The sequence below is a fragment of the Merops nubicus genome, unplaced genomic scaffold (genome assembly GCF_000691845.1).
Source record: "Merops nubicus isolate BGI_N331 unplaced genomic scaffold, ASM69184v1 scaffold33636, whole genome shotgun sequence".
Classification (NCBI taxonomy): Eukaryota; Metazoa; Chordata; class Aves; order Coraciiformes; family Meropidae; genus Merops; species Merops nubicus.
Genome location: NW_008617860.1, coordinates 2,286 through 21,956, shown reverse-complemented (window position 1 = coordinate 21,956; position 19,671 = coordinate 2,286). Strand labels below are relative to the sequence as shown.

The following is a 19,671-nucleotide window of genomic DNA, read 5'->3' as shown; positions in this document are numbered from 1 at the left end:
ATTTCTGCTGGAATTTTCTCCATGGGATTAATGACCAAGTCCTCAGGTCTCCCATAAAATTAATTCTTTAGTTTCCCTAATTTAGTTTGGTTCAACTCATCTTAAACATGGGTGACCAGAACTGGTTCTGAATGTTTAAGTTACATCTCAGGTGCTCTCAAGTACACTACCTGTAGGGACACAGTTGCCCTTTCAAAAACACACCCCACTGACAAGTTCATACTCACTCACTGATCAACTGAAGTATTTAGATGTTTTCCTCCTCCTCAGCCACCTTTCACTGCTAAGCTCCCAGGCTATATAACCAGAATTTGTTTCACTCCTGAACAGGTGAACAGTATGACATGCCAAGAATCCCTTACTGACAGCACCTCTGTACTTACTCACCTCACTCCTACCCTTGTTGACCACTGATGTTCATGTAATGATTAAACAAAATCAGCTCAACACCTGAACTTTGGCTTCAACAACAGCCTCTAACCTTCCCAGCTTTCAGGTGAAAAAAACCCTTGCTTTGAGCCAGGTCCTTTATGCACCTTGTACTTCCTGCGCTATCCACTCCTCTAGTTTAATGACCCGCTTTGCAAGTGACACAAGCCAAGTTCAGAGAGAAGAGTTCTACTACTGCTCCTGTCTAGGAAAGTCACCTCTATCAAAGATCATGAGTCTTTAAATGCAGTTTCTCTCAAACTATTGTATACCGTAAAATAATATTCTCCCGTTCACCCATCTTTAACATGGCTTTTGAAGGAGACAAGTGAAGTCAAAGCGACAGGCCTGGAAACCAGTTAGGCTGTATTTTTCTTCCTTCCTTTTAAGGGTAGGTAATTCAATGTTTCAGCTATATATTTTATCACAGATCTTAAATATTTATTGACAATACCAGATACCAGGCCTCATTTCACATACCTATTCCCTCACTAATTTGATAGTTTTCTTATTACTTGGAACTGAGTACATTCAGCTGTTGCTTTAAGCTTTAGTTCTAACTTGTGAATAATTTTTTTTTCCTAATCCATATTCCTAGCTCACCTTTGTCAAATTCAAAACTTTGTGGCCAGTGACCCCACCACAACAGGATTCTTTTGAAACATCTTAGAAGTACCTTTTCACACAACCTCAGCCCTGCTTCCTTTCAGTTCTCTTCCAAGAGCTGGTAAATCTGCATCTATGCTTTCACGTGTTTTACAAAGTCTAACTCAGTCTGACTATCATCAGACAATTCTCATTTTATCTATGTCCCAAACTAAAAATACTGGTCTATTATCAGTACTTTTTCCTATTCTTCACAGGCTCTGTGCTTTCTCCTTATTTCTTTTGAAGTGGTTAATCACCCAGTTCTGTGTGGAGCCCATTTCTAACAGGACTGTTTCTTCTTTCTGTGGAATACAGACCCAATACAGCATTATCAATTTGGAAATGAAGAAGCTTTTTATATCCTGCCTGTTCAAACATCAAAGGTACTTAGACCAGATGACTTTATTGCTTTGTTTCTCCAACCACCACTTTTGAAATCAGAAGCCTTAGTTACAGACCTGTTTCATTTATTCTTCCATTTAAACTCGAGCAACTCATGATCCCTCAAGTCAATGGTCATTTCTATTCTCATCCATAACATCTTCATTACTTACCAAATTCAGTATAAAATAGCATCCCCTCTTCATGAGTCAGTGAGTGTTTGATGAAGAAATTTGTCGGATATCACATCCAGGAATATCTGGGCCCCACCATTATTACTAGCAATTCTTCTCCAATCTGTATCAGGGAAGTTAAAGTCTCCCATAATGACACAATTCCTGGTAGTAATTTTCTCTAACAAGAGTAAAGAGATCTTTAATCCATAACCAAATCTCACTTTGGGGATAGCTCATGACTCTATGGTAGTAAAAAGCTTTATCTTTTTCCAAAGTTACTTACGTTGCACATCTGCATTATTCCTTTCACACAACACAGGTGGAATAAACAATGCTACTCCTACTGCTTCTATTTCCACAGTTACTCCACATGCACATTCTTCAAAAATCTCTATTTCAGCCTTATCATGTATTCCTCCACAGCCATGTTGGCTCATACCGATTCCATGCTATCCTAACAGTTCAGCTGTGTCAGACATTTTTGGCCATGTTCCCCATTTGGGGAGTTTGGATTTCTTTGGCGCTTTTTTTTTCTCCATATAAAGGGACAGTGAAAGGATTATTTGTTCTTTTCTTTTCTGAAAAGAGATTTCTCTTGTTTCTCACTGACTGGACCTCTTTTCAGGCGAGACTGTCACACTACTTTATCATCTATGTTAAAGGTTATCTAATAGATAACCTTTAAGATCTCTAGATAAGCTCTAATAGATCTCTAGATAAGGGATTTCTTTGGCGCTTTTTTTTTCTCCATATAAAGGGACAGTGAAAGGATTATTTGTTCTTTTCTTTTCTGAAAAGAGATTTCTCTTGTTTCTCACTGACTGGACCTCTTTTCAGGCGAGACTGTCACACTACTTTATCATCTATGTTAAAGGTTATCTAATGTTTACTTTTCCTTCTCTTTCAGGGCTAGATAAGCTTTTCCCTTGCCACTGTGTCTTTTTCATCTTTAAATAGGGAAAAAACCCCACACTTATTCCTCAATCCATGTTTCTTTCATGAGCCAGTCCCTCTTCCTTCTAAGGGTGTATCCATAGAAAGACACTATTATGTTCCTTTAGCAACTGTCTACAATTTCATGGGTATGCTCTTCTCAAAACTGCACCTGAACTTCTGTAATGATTCAGGTGCTTCTTAAATTGGATTCACTTCTGTCACAAACTCTGCTGGAAGACAAACAAAACTGTCACCTATTCTTTGCAGATTTTCTTATGCTACTCCCACATTCCAACATCTCATTATTTGTGACATTTAGGCCCTTTGCTCTTGTATCGATAACCAGCAGGACAACAAAACTCCACTCCATAAACTCCTGATCTTCTGTAAGAGGTTCCTTATTGCTCTAATTCTGAAGCCCTCTTTAATAGTTTGTTGTCAAGGCCAGCTATGAACTAGCAGCAGCAACCATATCCTCAGCCTCATTCCCCCTCACAACAAAATAAAGTCTGAGGAACGCTTCCAACACGCCCAACTGCAGAACATGCCAACTACAGCCAATTCCAAGCAACTCAAATCCCTGACATACAGTGTCCTTCCTCATCAGGACACACACTGTACCAACCTAACAGTACTCTAAGTTGCCATGGCTCCCTTCAAGTCCTAATAACCTTATTGCCCCTGGTACTGCTCTGTTTTGCAGAAGGGTCAATCCCCTTCCGATTATGAGTCTGCCATTTTCAACAGTCAACACTGACACTGCAGTGGAACATGAAAGTCCCTACTAGTACAAGGGAATAGCAAAGGTAAACAGATGTAGTTGGCTTAACTCATGCCAAACCTTCAACAGATGCCCCAAAACCAATGCAGAGTGAATCACGCCCATCAAAGCTGTCATAAACTGTTACTGTTTATTTGCTCATGGACTTGCGACATTGTACAGCTTGTAAAACATGCTGTATGCTCTCATTTTAAAACATCGTAAGGTGTAGTTAAGTACCTCTTGTCTCAGAATTATAAAAGCAAAGTATTCTTGAAAAATGAATAGGTCATCATTTCTTACCTGCCACAGCTCCAAACGCCAAGGACCCGCTCATCTGCAGCGCCTGCTGCGCAGCCGGGGGAATCTGCAGGCCCGTGCCTGGAACAGAACACCAACTGCGCTGGAGCGAGCACCCTTCCCCAGGGCTGCTGCCACCGCGGCCCCGCCAGTCCCGCTGGCGTCACACGCTTACAAACACCGCTCCGTGCACTGAGCAGAATAGTCTGTGTGGTGCTACTCAAAATTCTGCTAACCTCAGTATCTTCTCACATACCTTCTGCAAGCCTTGCCATCAACTGAAGGCGACCGGTTGTTCCCAAGTCAATTCCAGTCCGTTCCAACTCATCACTGTCCAAAAACGAACTAGCACTGGAAGCATCAGTGCGCTCAGTTACATGTCCAACTTTCATCGGCCTACCAGCCAGCTCAAACCCATTGAGTTGTTCCAAGGCCTTTTTGGCACATTCAGAGTCTGAGAACTGTAGGTTAGAGAAATACAAACTCAGTAACGCTGCCTACAGGGTTCAGCAACACTGACACTGAATTCAACAGCCACAGCCTCGCAAACGTGAGACGCACTACGCTGAAGGTAATGATAGCCACAAGCTAACCTAAATGTGCTCTGTATTTTCCATTTCAACCAGACATACACAAGTTTGCATATTTACTTTCTCATATTTAGGCAAGAGTATATTTAAATCTATATTATTGTTGAAGCCACAGCATCTAAGATATTGCAAGAAACAGAAGTCACAGATGCAGTACACTGTTTTCTTTCAGCACATTCAAGAATTAATCACTTCCTTTGAAACCTTATAAATGCCATGCATTTACTGGCTATTCCTAACAGATGTTCTGCTTTATGCTGCATAATAGCAAATTAAGTATACAAATATTCTGTCAGTGTTAAAACCATCAAATACTAACTATATAGTTAGTTTGGCTTCATTTTTCTCCAAGTGCCAGAGGTCCCAGTTGAGACTTTTTTCCTCCCCAAGACAAACTGCCAGGTTCATCCAGAAACCCAAGTTCACAAAATCATGTATATGAGGGTAAAGAGGAAAGATGTTTTCAACTGCAAGTTTATCTTCTAAAATTTTATTTCCCCTAAAAAGCTCAAATTCAATCACTTCCACAGCACTGTGAAAATGCCAGTTTCTACTAGTATCCTTGTATGCAGAACATTGCATTGCTTTACCAGGCACTGACCAAAAAGGGCACTATTGCATTCTAAATGTGTGTTGTTCAACCACAACACCCAGAGAGAGATGGCAGAAACTAGGGAAAGGGCCTTTGTTCCATGTCCTGCAACATGAGATTTCTCAGATGAAACTTAACACAGATTGCCAAATATGCTATACTACTACATGGGAAGTAGGTATTCGGAAACTCAGAAGTCTGGCAATTCTAATCATACCGTAATAAATCCGTATCCTTTTGAGCGTCCAGTTTCACTATCCATCATCAGCTGAATGCTTTCAATCTAAAAATAAGAATAAATCTCTTTATTATCAAACATTTTGGAACCACAAAATACCAAAACAGAACCTGAATACAACCCTGCCAAAAATACTTAAGTGAAACATTTTTTTTTTTTTAAAGAGTTACTCATTACTTCCTCAGGTCAAAATTAGTGTACAGACAGCTAGATAGGTACCCCGATGCTAAAACAGAAGCAGGTAAACATAAGGGTGATGTACAATTTATCCTTTGAATCCAGCTACAGGCAGATGCTTGGTCCTGATGCAACATTCTAAACAGACTATGAGCATGCAGACACCACCAAATCCTAACTGGAATGTTACAGTCGCAGCACTTCACACACTGAGCCTTGTTTTACAACACAAGAAAAGCAGCTTGGATAACTTCAACTGAAAACAAGGTGCATATTTAAAATAGTTGTTAGCATATGGGAACTGCCAGAAGTTTACTTACTGAATTTAAAAAAAACTATCAGGAAGTCATCCATGAGCCATAAAATAAGTGTTGAGAAGAGACTAGAGGAAGGACTGAGTTTAAGACTGGAGTATAAGGAATCAGGAGAACAAATCACAGCTCTATATGTAAGCCTCCTACAGTACATTAAGCCCTGCTGCCAGACCTTGAGAATAAAACATGAGGAGCCTTGTTAATCAACTGCTGCAACTTTCCAGGCCTTTGCACAACAGAATTAAAGGGACACACACACTGAATCTGAATAAAGCATTTGAAAAGCACTGTTAAGAGTATTATGCGAGGCAGGGTTAATATCCAAAGACAGTATAAGAACCCATCAATAGATTTAACAATTCCACAAACCCCGTTTAAACAGCATATTATTTATTTTTCCCAATCTAACTGTGATGTACCCACAATCCCTTCGCTAGCACAGCAAGGCTAACAGTTACTATGACTCCATGGGAAACTTCAGATTCTATCTGCTCACCTCCATAACTCTCTCTACAAGCACACGTTACCACGCTGTAAAGCGAGGCCTAACTATCAGGTGTGAAAAATGGCCCATGCCAGAGCGGTGTGGGACACGCTGCACCTTCACAGTAGTAACACAAGCTAGAACTTCAGCAAAAATCCTCAGAAACAGATGAAATAGTAATTTTCACAGTGAGAAGAGCTCAAATCTGATTCCATGCTTTGTGCTTTAATCTCTGAAATTGGGCCCCCGTTCACAATCACATGGGAAGGACGAAGATATTTACAAGCTGCAGAAGCAAGACATCACTTAGGGAGTTTTTGTTTGACTGTTTGTGTTGTTGGTTTTATTTATTTATTTCCATTTTGTAATTTTCAGCTTTCTTTCACAAGACCCACCATCCCAAATCACTGCACCATATCACAAACAAAGGTTCTCATTTGTTCTCCAAGACTAGATGTGTATCTAAAGCGTTATGGATGGTAGGAGCACAGAAGAGTGAGAACAAGAAACAATGTTTTGTAGGTGTGAAGGTGAATTACTTCCAGAAGTTGCAAGTGCTCTATAACTAATCTAGCTTTTTCAGGTAAACTTCCATAATGCAACATGCCAAATTAAAAGTTACCCTGCCAAATGGCTCAAAAATTCCTCGAAGCATATCTTCAGTTATGTTGAAGTGTAATGATCCCACATAAAGCCGCATAGGACCAGCACTGCCCTTCTGGAGATTATTTGCCATTGCTGCTGCTCTGTTTTTCTCTGCCTAAAAAAAGATAAAAAAAAAAAAAAATCACCTTCTGTAGGAATTTAATAAAAAACCCTAGTATAAGCCGTATACATCTACCAGATTAAAAGTCTTCACACAGTGAGTTTCCCAGCCAGAAACAAAGAGGCACCCCCTCAACATGAATAAAACTGAGGTTTACGCCACCTTACCTGTGATGCTTGCACTATGATTGGCACACCCAAGACTCTCTGTCCAGTTAGTCCTATCGCCAGAGGCACGGAACTAACATCAACAAATTCCACGTAAGCAATTCCCTTTGAACGCCTGGAGTTCCTATCCGAAATCATTCGCACATCACGAACCTGAAAGGCAAGGACAGAAATGGTGATATACAGCCCAATGGAGCCCATTTCTCAGAAAGGTATAATACCCAGACAATTAACTGTTAAGCAAACTGCTTTGTAATTACGCTTCAGATCTAGAGTAGCATAAAGCTGTTTTAACAACTGCACCCCAGAGGCCAGCTAGCATTAAAAGCTGCCAAAGTCAAACGCAGTATGCTATAGGAACAGGGGCAACAGAATACTCGCAGCACTGCAGTGCCTCAAACCAGAACCTTAGAGCTGATGGAATAAAGCTTTACACAATTAAAAGTGAAACATATTTTAAATTACACTGTAACTGGTAGACCTATTTGCAATTTCTGAAAAATGAAATTGTTTGAATGAAAACTGCCACATTTTGCATCACATGCTGAACAATGAACTGGCAGATTACATTTTCACGTTCAGAGCCTTCAAGAATAAGTTGGTTGTATTCACCCCTCCCTTTCACCTGTATAGGAAGCTCCAGAAAAAAAGTTTTGCTTATAATTCTGTAGAATATCAATCCAGTACTAGGATGGCTTGAGGAAGTATTCAAAATAACTTTATTAAAGCCCCCATTAATTACCTTCCCTACTGTAGAGAAAAATTCTTCCAGGTCTCTCGGCCGAATTCGTGCAGCCAGCTGCATGCAGAATACTGTTCGAGCATCTCTCTCTTCAGGGGTAAGATTGTCAATAGGTTCCCTAGAAAGAAGAAAGTTTAACAGTCTGAATTAAGACAACTCATCTGTGGATCATGAATGAAGCTTTATATAATCAGCACTTCAAAATCTGATAAGGGGAAAAAAAACCCACCTGTCATTATTTTAAAAGGCAGGGTCAAGAACTTACAGGAATACCCAATAATAATATAACAACTTCTTTAAAATGTCTAAACATCCTGTTTCAACTGTAAGCATTAAAATACCATTTTCCGGTCGTGTTTAAGTACAGAAGCCCGAACTGAAACTGTCCAGAAAAGGTAACAATGCCACTAGGGAGTTTGCCATCAAAAAGATGAGATGAAAAGACAGGAAAACAAAGGGCAACAGGATTGACTAGCACAGACAAGCTGTCTGAGGTCTCAGACAAATAGTGCCAACTCTTCTTTGTGGCTCTGCAAACTAAACATCTAAGAAACTAAAAACAAAGATGTATCCATTCACTTTAGAGCCAACATAGTCACCACATGAACAATATTGACACCTATACACACAACTCCCAGTCCTCATTTTATGGTTTCAGCTTGTTAACCCATAAAAACTATGAAGTCAACAATTACTCTCACCCTTGACAGCAGAAGCACTGATTAATTTTATTTCAATACTGATCATTAACTGAAGTTAGATGCACCACTTTTAAAGTGTTAAAAGCTTCAAATCTAAAACATTCTGACCTGTACTTAAGTATAGGACAGAATTCGTAATGCTTGGGCCCTGGACTAGCTTTCCAGTCATGTGATATGTATTTTTATAAATATTTTTCAAATCATGTAAGGAATACACAAAAATTTAAACTAAATTATCTTAGACTTTGCTAATAATTAAGAAAACAAAGCAAGATAGGTTAAATTTAACTGCATTAATTTAGAAAATTATCTCATTAGCAGCTACTTCAATTCAATTCACTTAAATGAGAAGCTTAAGAATGTATAAGCACCTCCTGGATTTTAGAAGTACCCAGCTTCTCAACAAATAATATCAATACATAGTAAATAGGCAAAAGGAGCATTTGTACAGAGCTTTTCCTTGCTGTACTTAAGGTTTAGCAGAAAAGCCAGCTAATTTAAATTTCAATTAACAGGAAAAAGGATTGAGAATATAGAAACACATGAAGCAAAGCAACGTTTTGCAAGCCAACATTATTTCTAATGGTACACTGCTAATGGTGGGAGGGAAGATCATTTACAACATGGGGAAAAAGCAACTTATTTTCAGTGGTCTGCTCTCATGGGCTTTCCGAATGAATCCCAGCATTGCATGTGAGTCTAAGCTGGAGTGCAATTAGTCGTGCATTACTTCGTCACTTTTCCAGCTTCAATGACAAAAAAAAAAAAAAAAAAAAAGTCCAGACATGAATGCTCCTACCTAACAGGGCTCTTGTCTTTTCTGAAGGGGCTTTTGCTTCTGGAGCGTCGTCTGCTATAAAGAAAGATTAACAAGATTTTCAGAAAACATTCAGCTATACCAGTCTGATTTTAAACAAAACCTATTAATGATGCAATAAATAAATAAGCAAACTACTCACAAACCTTAATTTGATGCTGTGAGGCAGACCAATCTTCCCTCTGATAGCACTGTTGAATTTTGGACCAGAACTATGACAAAAGGAAGACAGACATTACCCTAGAGTACTCGAAATCAAGATTTCCCATCTGTACTCCTCTTACATTGCAAGTGCTTACCCACCCTTGCACCTGAACTTACACTCATGTTCCAGTAGAAGCACCCACAGCATGCAAAAGCTACATGCAACACTCCAAACTGTAAGGCACAGAGTATGTTCCCTGCTCAGTTCCATCTGCACCACAAAATCCCAGAATATGAAGGACTCCAAGGAAGAAATGAATGATAATGAGCCAACTAGACGTAGCACATCTATCTGTACGTACAAAACATTCTGGGCTACATTTACTACTGTAATCTTCTTTACGTGTGTTTTGGTCCACGTGCGTACTCTACCTACTGGTGACTGCAAAGCAGTTCCTTAATGGCCTGTAACTCAGCCTCAGAGTTTTGAGCAAAGTGGTGCTGGCAGGGCTAGTGCAGCGCTCAAAGGTAACATTTTCAAACAGAAAGTTTCATTAAATTTAAAATGCGAGTGGAAATCAAGTAGCTCCCTGCAGACATCTGAGAGCGACACATTCACTAACTCTCAGCTCCAGCCACTGAATTGCTACCAATATGTAAACGCAGCTTCCTTTAAGTGAAGTTCTTAATGGGCATTAAGAGACAGAACTATTTAAGCCAGCAGTTAGCCTGGTGTAGATACATTGTCACAGAAGGCATCCAATCTCTTGGAGCACCTAATTTTATTTCTCCAGGCTCCACAGAGGCTGTGAGAACAAATGGCAATCTGCCCACTGCTTCCCCATGTTAAGGACAGTAGTTATTGTGGCACAGGGTAACAGCCTGTTCTCCCTGAACTGGATCTCCTTGTAGATACAAGGCAAAGCACAACACCTGTTCACGTTCTTCCTGCACATCCACCCAGCCGCAGAGCTGCTGCGCAGACGGAATGCTAGGGGCTTTGTCTTTCCATCTGCACACAACTGATTCTTTCTGCTGTAGCTATGAACTGCTGTGAAAGAACCCTGGAAGACATGGCAATCTGAAGACATTAAATAGTCTTTCACTAAATACATTTAGCCAACCCATTGGTCTGATAAACGTCGTCTTGCTAGTCAGTGGAGCAGTAATGCTTATAGTTAAGCTTGGCATCCACAACATGGAGGAGGATGCCCATTGTTAAACATGCCATGACACAGGTGGAAGCAGTGGGCCAAGATCCAAAACCGTGCTGGCCAGGTTAAAGCAAGGGAAACATGGCCCTCTATAACACTGGAAAAAAAAATAAAGAAAAAAGACCATTTAGAAACTACTTATTAGGAGAAAATAAGACATAAAAAAAACAGGAACATGTTGAGATCACTATTGATCAAAACCAAACATTTTTTTTTGCCTAGAATAAATAACTCCATTTCCCACTCAAGTTTAGACAAATGACTGCCAAGAACATCCATTCAGGTTTTCCAGTGTCTATGACAATGCCAAAAGTTGCATCTGGAAATGTCGGTACTAATTCCAGAGGCTGGCTTCTCATCAGAGGTGGGATTATCTTGCATCTTCACACCACCTGATGGAGAACATGATGTTCTCCAATTCAAATGCAGCAAGACAAACCAGCTACAGTGACTCCAGAGTATTAACCTGCACACCAACCAGATAATGGTCACTAAACAGGACCATGAGTTTAAGGAAACAATGAAAGAAACATTTTAAGTGTTTGCCTAAACCTAGTGAAAAAAACCTTAGATGATACACAGTCATGGTTTTCAAATACATGTACAACCTCCAAGAAATAAAAAAAAACAAACACACACAAAAAAAGACCACTCCAAAAACCTCTTTTCTATTTTCACTCTTGTCAAGTAAGAAGTATCTTACACGATTTAGATGGGAGAAACATTAAAAAAACCCAAACCAAAGCAGCTAACAGATCACTGGAACAGCTGGTCAGAAAGCTGCCTGGGACAAGACAATGGCCCAAGTTACCTTCTGAAGATCTTTTTTCAACAACATTCTGTGGGAGACGTTTCTTTGGGGTTTCTAAGGAGAGCTGCTTGTAAAGCAACAGAAGCAATTTACACAAGCAATCACGAGCAATTTATCTTTACATCTAGGGGCTGGTTACCTTCTCAAGGTAAGTCAAACGCACTAAGTCCTGTGTATCACCAAAGCACAGTTAGGTACCTGTTTTCCTAAACCTATGTGATGCAAGATGGCCGAAAAACAACAGTCAGGTCAGAACATGGTCAAGTATCAGCTTTCCCAAACTCGGTCATATCCAAGACTCCACCAACAGAATCTCAGACAAAGCAAGCTTTGTCTAACAAAGTCAAGGAGTACCATGCATTTTCAGTCCTCATGTAATAACCCTGTTTTCACAGCAGCTTTGCCCAAGTTCTTGGTTCTAGAAAAACAATAGGATAGTCTAAGTGGCTTGTACTGTACGTTAGCAGTAGCTGGGATTTGTCAGATGTCTAAGCAAAACTAACTGGTCAAGTTCTTCCTAACAGACGTAATAACATAACTATAGAACATCTGGGGGCAAGATAGGCAAGAATAACATTAGAAAACCTTGTGCATGAACACTGAGCCACTCACCCAAGTCTAAAATATTCCATCACTATCTCATGCTTAAAGAGGACAAATTCTAAGTCCTCAGTCCACAGCACTCTTCCTTCAGAATTACCTGCACTCAACTTTCTATTCTCACTATTGCAGAGACACTTCCACATCACCCTGCCAGCAAAAACACCTCAGTTTAGAAGTATTAGCTTGAAAGGGGGCCTTTGAAAAGCCAATCAAAACGATTACTAGAACAAATAAGATTAAATGGAATAAAAATACAGCCACAAAGCATTTTGATCTAGATGCTGCAGTCAGCTACAACAGTGCCTGCAGTAACACCAAATCAGAACAGCCCCACCAGGTGAGATTCCAGAGTCAAATTCTCCAGCCAGCAAGAGCATTCTGGTAGCTACTTTTTAAAGGCTGAGCTATACAGCACTGCTACAGAGATTTTTTTTTTTCTTCATAGGAGAGCACTGGTTTTGGTAGATTCAAGGTATCTAACCCAAAGGTGTCTGATGATGCTGGAGGTTTTGGCTCCAGAACTTGTGTCTTCCTGGAAGTCAGTGCCTGTTACACAGCTTTTAAAGGTGAGTCTGTGCACTGAAGAGTCCTGAACAGGAAATGAAGAGTTCTTATCCCTCAGATCTTGTGAGGTCCTTCTCTTTCACACCTTCTAAGCCAAAGCTAGAGTTCTGGAATCCTGTTAGCATGCATGTTCCTTCAGCAGCAGCACCCAAGACCTACAGGTGAACGACAGCCACCTGCTGGCTACGCAGCAGTCGGTCCCAACACCTCTGGGATGCACACAGTTCATCTGTAACAGTCTTACACTAAACTACTGCAAATGCTAGAACAACTTGGTTACAGGAAAGCAACAATTCAGCAACTGAAGCAGAGAACACAACACTGCCAAACAATTAAGCACAACCTTGTATCCTTATGTGATACCAAATTATCTCACCATTTTGCTCACTGTCTCAATACCAAGAGAAGTTGCCCAGAACAGCTATGGAAGAGCATTACAACAACGAAGAACCCCCCTGCAATCGTTTACCTTTTTGGTACAACAAATCTTGATGCATTAAAAGAGCTATGGGTTACCATAGTAATATCCCTACTTTAAATCTCTACTTGGGAAAATTATTTTGCATGTCCAGCACACTGAAACTCACCAACTTCTCCAGGCGAGTAACCTTCTCACCCCATGATGACAGGAAAAACAAAGAACAAATCCACCCAAAACAGCTAAAAGAACATAGTGTTGCTATGAAGGACATACTCTCCATCTAACACGACACTGGAGGCAAGATGACTGGCAGGCTCCAGACAGGTAAGTCTGAAGATCTTGGTCAAGGTTCTCTGTTTACAAGGCAGTCTGGAGCCACAACAGTGCCACTGGCACAATCCAACTACCTACTGTAGTCCTAGAGATGCCAAAGAACTGCAGAAAACATGCAAACTGTGCTCAGCTGAACCCTTCGGAGCAGTTTTACAGAGGCTCTGAGAGGCCTGACACCTGAACAAAGTCAGAGCAGGGCTGATATGCTCTATGATCCCCACTACCCGGGGCTGCTGGAAGCAAGGGATGCCACTGCATCTCAGCAGAGCCAGGAGACGCTGTATGTTTACATTATGAAAATACCAACATTCAGGTGACTTAGGGCAAAATGAGACCCAGAGACCACAGGCATTTTATGTTTGCACTCCAAGAGTACCAAAAGGAATGCATTCCCAGGACTGGGTCCCAGCCACCTACCAGAGCATTCATGTGCAGAAAACCATACAAGCCTGCAATTTGAAGAAGGGAAACCTTGTCTTCTCAAACATCTCAAATAAAAGGCATTATATGCCTTTTCAAATGCCTGCTTCTGGTATGATCTTGCACTCTGAGATTTAACAACAGCTGAGACCCTGACAAAAGCAGACATGAACAGCAGCCTCAGGTAATCAAAGCAAGCCAAGCATACAGCCCCATTCTCACTGGTTTTCTGCTTCTTTGAAGGCCAAAAGGTAAAAGGTAACGGGGAGCAAAGAGAAGGGCAGAATACAAAACAGTGGAAACAGAATAAACACCAATGAAACAATAGGGTTTTGAAAAATTACTTACAACTGTGAGGAACTACCTATAGAAGTTCTATCAAGCCAAAGATCTGAGAGAACTTGAAGAATGCTTCCACAGCCTCTCAAGTTTGAGATAAAGCAGGCCAAATATGTAACACATGAGCATTACTAAGACAAAACACTTCCAGTTTGGATGCATAAACACTTTGTGTTTATGCAGTAAGTGTTCAAGAGTAGGAACCCAGTAAACACCTTTAGTAATACAAGCAAAAGGTTTTATGAGCCTGTAACTGAAGTCATAGACTACTCATTTTTTCCACAGTTAAACCATCAGGTTCATATACTGAAGGTATTTAGGACATGTAAAAAACCTGCTTGTTATTTTAATTTTGTGATAAGCTTTATTTTCCAGTCAGTCACACTCATCCTTTCACTTGCTTTTGTATCTTTGTTTGGATAAAAATGAAAACTAGCAGAAGGAACTGGATACATTACTATCCTCCCCTTTTTCACTCTATCTATTGACAAGCTTCAACCTCAACCTCTCACCTTCTTTTCTAAGATGTTTAGTGACCCATTTAGAAAGCAGAGTGAAACTTTCAGCTTCCACATCACACACTGAAGCACCACACATGCAACTCTACACAAATAACCTACTAGGGACTTCTGTAGCGGCCTCTGAATCTGCGGTCTCTGCTCCTGGAACGGCTGCGCCTGCGCTCTTTGCTTCGGCTCCGCTTCCTCTCCCGGCTTCTGCTCTTCTTCCGCTCCCGCTCCCGGCTCCGTTTGCGCTCCTTGCTTCTGCTCCTCTTCCTGTCATGGCTTCGACTTCTGCTCTTGCTCTTTTTTCTCCTGAGAAAGAAAAACGCCAACTTTGGTTACACACATAGCTCAGTGTTCTAGCTTAGTATTTATCTCTCAATAGAAGCATGTTGTCATTTGGTTTTAAAAAACTGAATATTTCATTTTCAATGGATTACTTAACTACAATACCCCATTAGTTGCTCTTGTATCTTGTACGGACAGAAAAGCTGCTGCATCAAAACACAATATTTGGAAGCTTCTCGATCTCTGATGACACCATCCAGACAGATCTGCATCATCATCACTAAACCACTCTTCCTGCTGTACTGCAGTTTCAGACTCTCTCCTAGGATCCATCAGTTGCCAGTATCTAAGTTGAAACCCTCAAACACTATTGTTAACAGCTGCAAAAAATACTACCTGTAGCTCAATATACTGGCCAGTACCAGTAACTAATAACTGCAGCTAGTCTGCAGTACAGAGAGCAAAAGTGAGCCAAATCTTGCATGCGAAGACTCCTAACCATCAATATCCACGTTCTGCCTTCCACCCACGATTAAATTGGACATCGAGTACACACATCTAGTGAAACTGCAGATTCTTCCAGTTTCTAAAACATGAGTTTAGTATGATTTGACAACTACTGACAGTTGCACACTGAATCTAATGTTATTTTTCAGGTGTTGGATGTTTGCTGTGGATCACAGTTTTCCTGACAGTTTCAATCTTCTTTCAGTATTGTCCAACTAAAGGAGATAAAGGATATCTTCTAGATACCAACACTCCAAACAATTCAAATGATAAGCAAAGCAAGAAACCTTGTAAAGCCTACATACACCTTAGGCTTCAGCAACAAAGTATCCTGTCACAGGTGATATACAAAATGGCACAGATCGATCTTTCAAGATCTGGGGGAACAACTGCTGTATCAAATCAAAATTCTGGGCCAAAAAGCTTCATACTACCAGAGAACTGCAGTACAAGAATAACTAAACTAGCAAATTCTAAATCCAAAACCAAACTGGGGACATACCACAGGAGCAACATTTATGAACAGACACAAGGGCACAATTAGGAAAGCAGACAAAGAGGTGAAACTCCACTGAACAAATATTGTAAGACCAACAATAGCAACACACCTTGACTTTCTTCTATTTTACAATAATATAATTTTTTTTCCCAACTCAACTCTTTCTTCGTTAGGAAAACAAACTCATAGCACACAGGTCCAACCCAAAAATAGGACCGTGGGCAGAAAGTAACAAACGTTGTCTCAGCCTTAGAGCGACCACAGCAACTAAGGAAGTGAACAAGAGTACATTCTACCATGAACCAATGTCAGAATCAAACCTAACTTTCTTTTTCCAAAAGAACACTGCTTTTGTGTCAGAACCCAGTATATATTTTGAGACCAGCAGTCCAAACAAAAGCAGGGCTTTATGTAACATTTGTACGTTTTAAAGCAATAAAAATTCACAACTTAAATGGGACTTTAAGGGTCCCTGTATTCAGCATGAGAACACTGTTCACAGTATTGTTTAGAACACAGATGTTAGGTGTAATGAATTTTATATTATTAGATTCCCATATAAATCCGACATTGGACGTCTCATTGCCCAAAAACTTATACATCTGGGAAGAAATGTTCCTCAGATTCCTTCAGCATTTCAGCTGTACAAGTCCAGAAGATAACAAACATACTGGCTTAAGCTATCTGGAGATTACAAAAGTCGCCAGTTACTGTCTACTCAACTATCAAATTAATTGTTATTTTTTTTACATCTACTATCACCAAACGATGCTTGCAAGGTAAGGAATTTCTTTTACAGACTTAAAAACCTTCCGTTTATTTGGAAGGCATGGTATTTAAGATATTTATGCAAGGCACTTTTCTTCTAACTTCTCATTTGATCCCAGACTCTGGGACACTGCAGGTGTTCAGACCCTGGAATTATGCTTCCTGAAGGTGGGCATGTACTCTGGTTCAAAAACTGAGACGTTTTTGAAGGCAGAGATGGGATCCCTCACTACACCTTTTCAAGAAAGCACTAGTATTGTTAAGTGTTCCCAAGTCACATATAACTCTACACCAAATATATTTTTAAAATGTAAAATCCATTGCATTGCTAAAGCAACAAAAAATAAATTCAATATGCTGACCCTATCACATCTGTATTTTTATCAGAGGCCAACATTAAATATTTTGACAACTTCAGTGACATCAGTGACAAAGCCATCACCAGATTTGTAAGCAAAAGATGATGTAATTGCTGCAGCTGCAAGCACCACGCTCCTCCATTTCGCTTCCCTAGACACTACTGGTGTGCGCTCACAAGTTTACAAAAATCAGAAGCCACTCCCCTCAGATGCAGAGAACTGAGAAAACACTTACTTCTTACTGCGTTCTTCGTGGCCATTGGCACTGCTCAATTTGTTCTCATCCTAAGCAGGGTTGATAGAAGAACATCGTGAGGACGAAGCGGAAACATTTCAAGTGGTCAAAGGGTAATGGGAATAGGAATAAGAAAATACAAAACAAAAATTTTAATACTAAATTACTTGTTTACAGTTTAACATGGAAAGCTTTGGAAAATTTAGGTAGTCATGTTTAACCACTTTGCTGCTCAAATTTAAGTCATACAATTACAAGATACAAGACTTACATCATTTTAAAGTGTGTATTAAATTGTAGATACTTCCTTACATGGTTTAGAGAGCAAGTTATCCTGTAGAATTCAGCACTCAAGTGGTTAAATATTATTTCTATAAAGCGTAAGAGGAGATTTGAGGTTTGTGTTTGTGCCCCTTTGATCAGTACCAAGGCTATATCTCTGCCTAAGCCCCAGTGGCTACGCTAGCAGCCAGCCACTATGGATTCCTGTGACGGATGCCATTCCCGAGATCTTCGCTCATTTTCGCTGAAGGGTTGTAAGAGCTTGATGTCACCTCTGTCACACATCTCGCCCTGAAGCAAACAGGGATTCACACTGCTTTAGTAACGTCGACTCCCAAGAAAGTCAGCAATAATCCACCAGTCCAGCCTAAACATTCCCTATTTCCATACCTGTTTACATGGAAAATATCCATGTTAAACCAGGACACAAGAATTTTAACATAACAATTTACAAATTTCTCTTCAAGTTTTTAACATAACTGCTAAATATTACATAAACTAAATATAACACTTAAAACTTACAAACACTCCTCCAAAATTCATGACATAGTTGTAATAAACACTGCAGAATAGACTAACAATAGCTGCTATATAACTTATACACTTGCTTTACAGTTTAATCACATCAGTTACATCAGAAGTACAATTCCTAACCGACTTAATATACATTTTTTGTGAAAACAGTGCTAAAGCATGCACAATATTAACACTTCACCACCATTTGGTGATAAACAAAAACAACAGTATTAATTTGCTGCTAGTTTAGGTAAACAACATCACTATGCTAACTGATAAAAATTTTGCATAAAAATTGACATTTCCTAATTAAACAGCTAAGACAGAAGAGTACAAGAGCTGACCTTAGAATGACACTGCAGACTGTGATACTGTCTTTTACTTGCTAAGAACATTCTACTCAGGGATCCAAGAATTTCTGTAAATTCATTCACTCAGCAATAGATTTCCATCTACCCTGTTAAACGATTAACTGCCACCAGCCTTCTGCTTTAAAAGTAAGTCTCACTCTTCTTGCACTGAGTAGACTCTTGAAATATTTACTTGCCACAGGACTGGTGAAAAGGTTATTCTTGGAACCCTGCTGTTTTCCCAAACCACTGCATTCACCTTGTTGCTATACCAAACTGGACCTGGCAATTTTAGAGGAGGTTTTTGCTTTCTTGTTTTGTTTTGGTTTTTTTCTGGATTTTTTTTGGGGGGGTGTTGGTTGGTTGGTTTTGGGTGAGTTTGTTTGTTTGTTTGTTTTTTTAAACCTAGGGGACCACGGTACAGCGATACGTCACTCAATTACTACCTTATGATTGACAGTTCACACTGGAATCAAAGGTGAATTCATGGGAGTAGAGGTGAGATATCGTTAGGCAAGTCTACAAAGAGAGATAGATGGGCATTTATTCATCACGCTGAAGTGAAACTACTGCACAATATAATTACATTAACAGTATATATTTACTTGCAAGTTACATGTAATGCATCTCCGATAAGATAAATCATGAGGGCTCCAGGGATGTTAGTTTACAGTTCAGCAGTAGTTTCATGAATAATGCTAAATTACGGTAAACAAGACCTCACGGGCACATTTTTCTCACCTTCTTATAAGGAGCTTCAAGCATTGCTTCAATGTCAATATCATCAGCCATTTTTCAGGACACCTGAAAGAAGCAGCAAAATCCACCTAAGACAGAATACCCTTGTGATTCGTATTCCAAAGGCTTTCCCTTCAGAAGCCATCATGGCCTGGGCTCAGATTCACAGAGCAGCACCTCAGCAGACATTTCCAACACGAACTGGACTGAAGCTCTGCCTGGTGAGATGAAGGATGCAACACGAAGCAATTATAGCTCCAGACAACACAATGCTATCGAGCACAATTAGCCAGTGGAAACCCCAGAGGTATTCCACCGATTGCTTTCCAAACAAAGAGCACAGATCGTTTATGAAACAGAAACAGAGTTCTGGTGGCCATCTTGAGAAGTACTAAAGCTTCAACACGTGACCCAAGAGAAGCATGTAACGCACACAGAACAAACATTCAGACAAACCTGTTCACAGCTTCCCAGCATTTGCTACCATCACATTTACTAATCTGAAGCCTTAAAGTGAACATTGTGGCTCTTTAAGAAATGCAGCCTCCTGCCCAATGGG

General features: G+C 40.0%; 1 protein-coding gene across 1 annotated transcript in view; it reads right to left on the bottom strand.

Annotated features, from left to right (window-relative positions):
* Positions 1–19,166, bottom strand: part of RBM39 (RNA binding motif protein 39) — a 23,476-nt gene extending 4,310 nt beyond the window's left edge. Inside the window, exons 1-11 of the mRNA XM_008943264.1 lie at positions 19,116–19,166; positions 17,227–17,276; positions 14,688–14,882; positions 9,365–9,430; positions 9,201–9,254; positions 7,701–7,818; positions 6,959–7,111; positions 6,648–6,785; positions 5,030–5,095; positions 3,887–4,091; positions 3,634–3,711 (exon numbers count right to left, since the gene is read on the bottom strand). Of these exons, the coding sequence (XP_008941512.1) occupies positions 3,634–3,711; positions 3,887–4,091; positions 5,030–5,095; positions 6,648–6,785; positions 6,959–7,111; positions 7,701–7,818; positions 9,201–9,254; positions 9,365–9,430; positions 14,688–14,882; positions 17,227–17,276; positions 19,116–19,166 (1,174 nt within the window). The remainder of the gene's footprint in view (positions 1–3,633; positions 3,712–3,886; positions 4,092–5,029; positions 5,096–6,647; positions 6,786–6,958; positions 7,112–7,700; positions 7,819–9,200; positions 9,255–9,364; positions 9,431–14,687; positions 14,883–17,226; positions 17,277–19,115) is intronic.
* Positions 19,167–19,671: the final 505 nt, after the last annotated feature.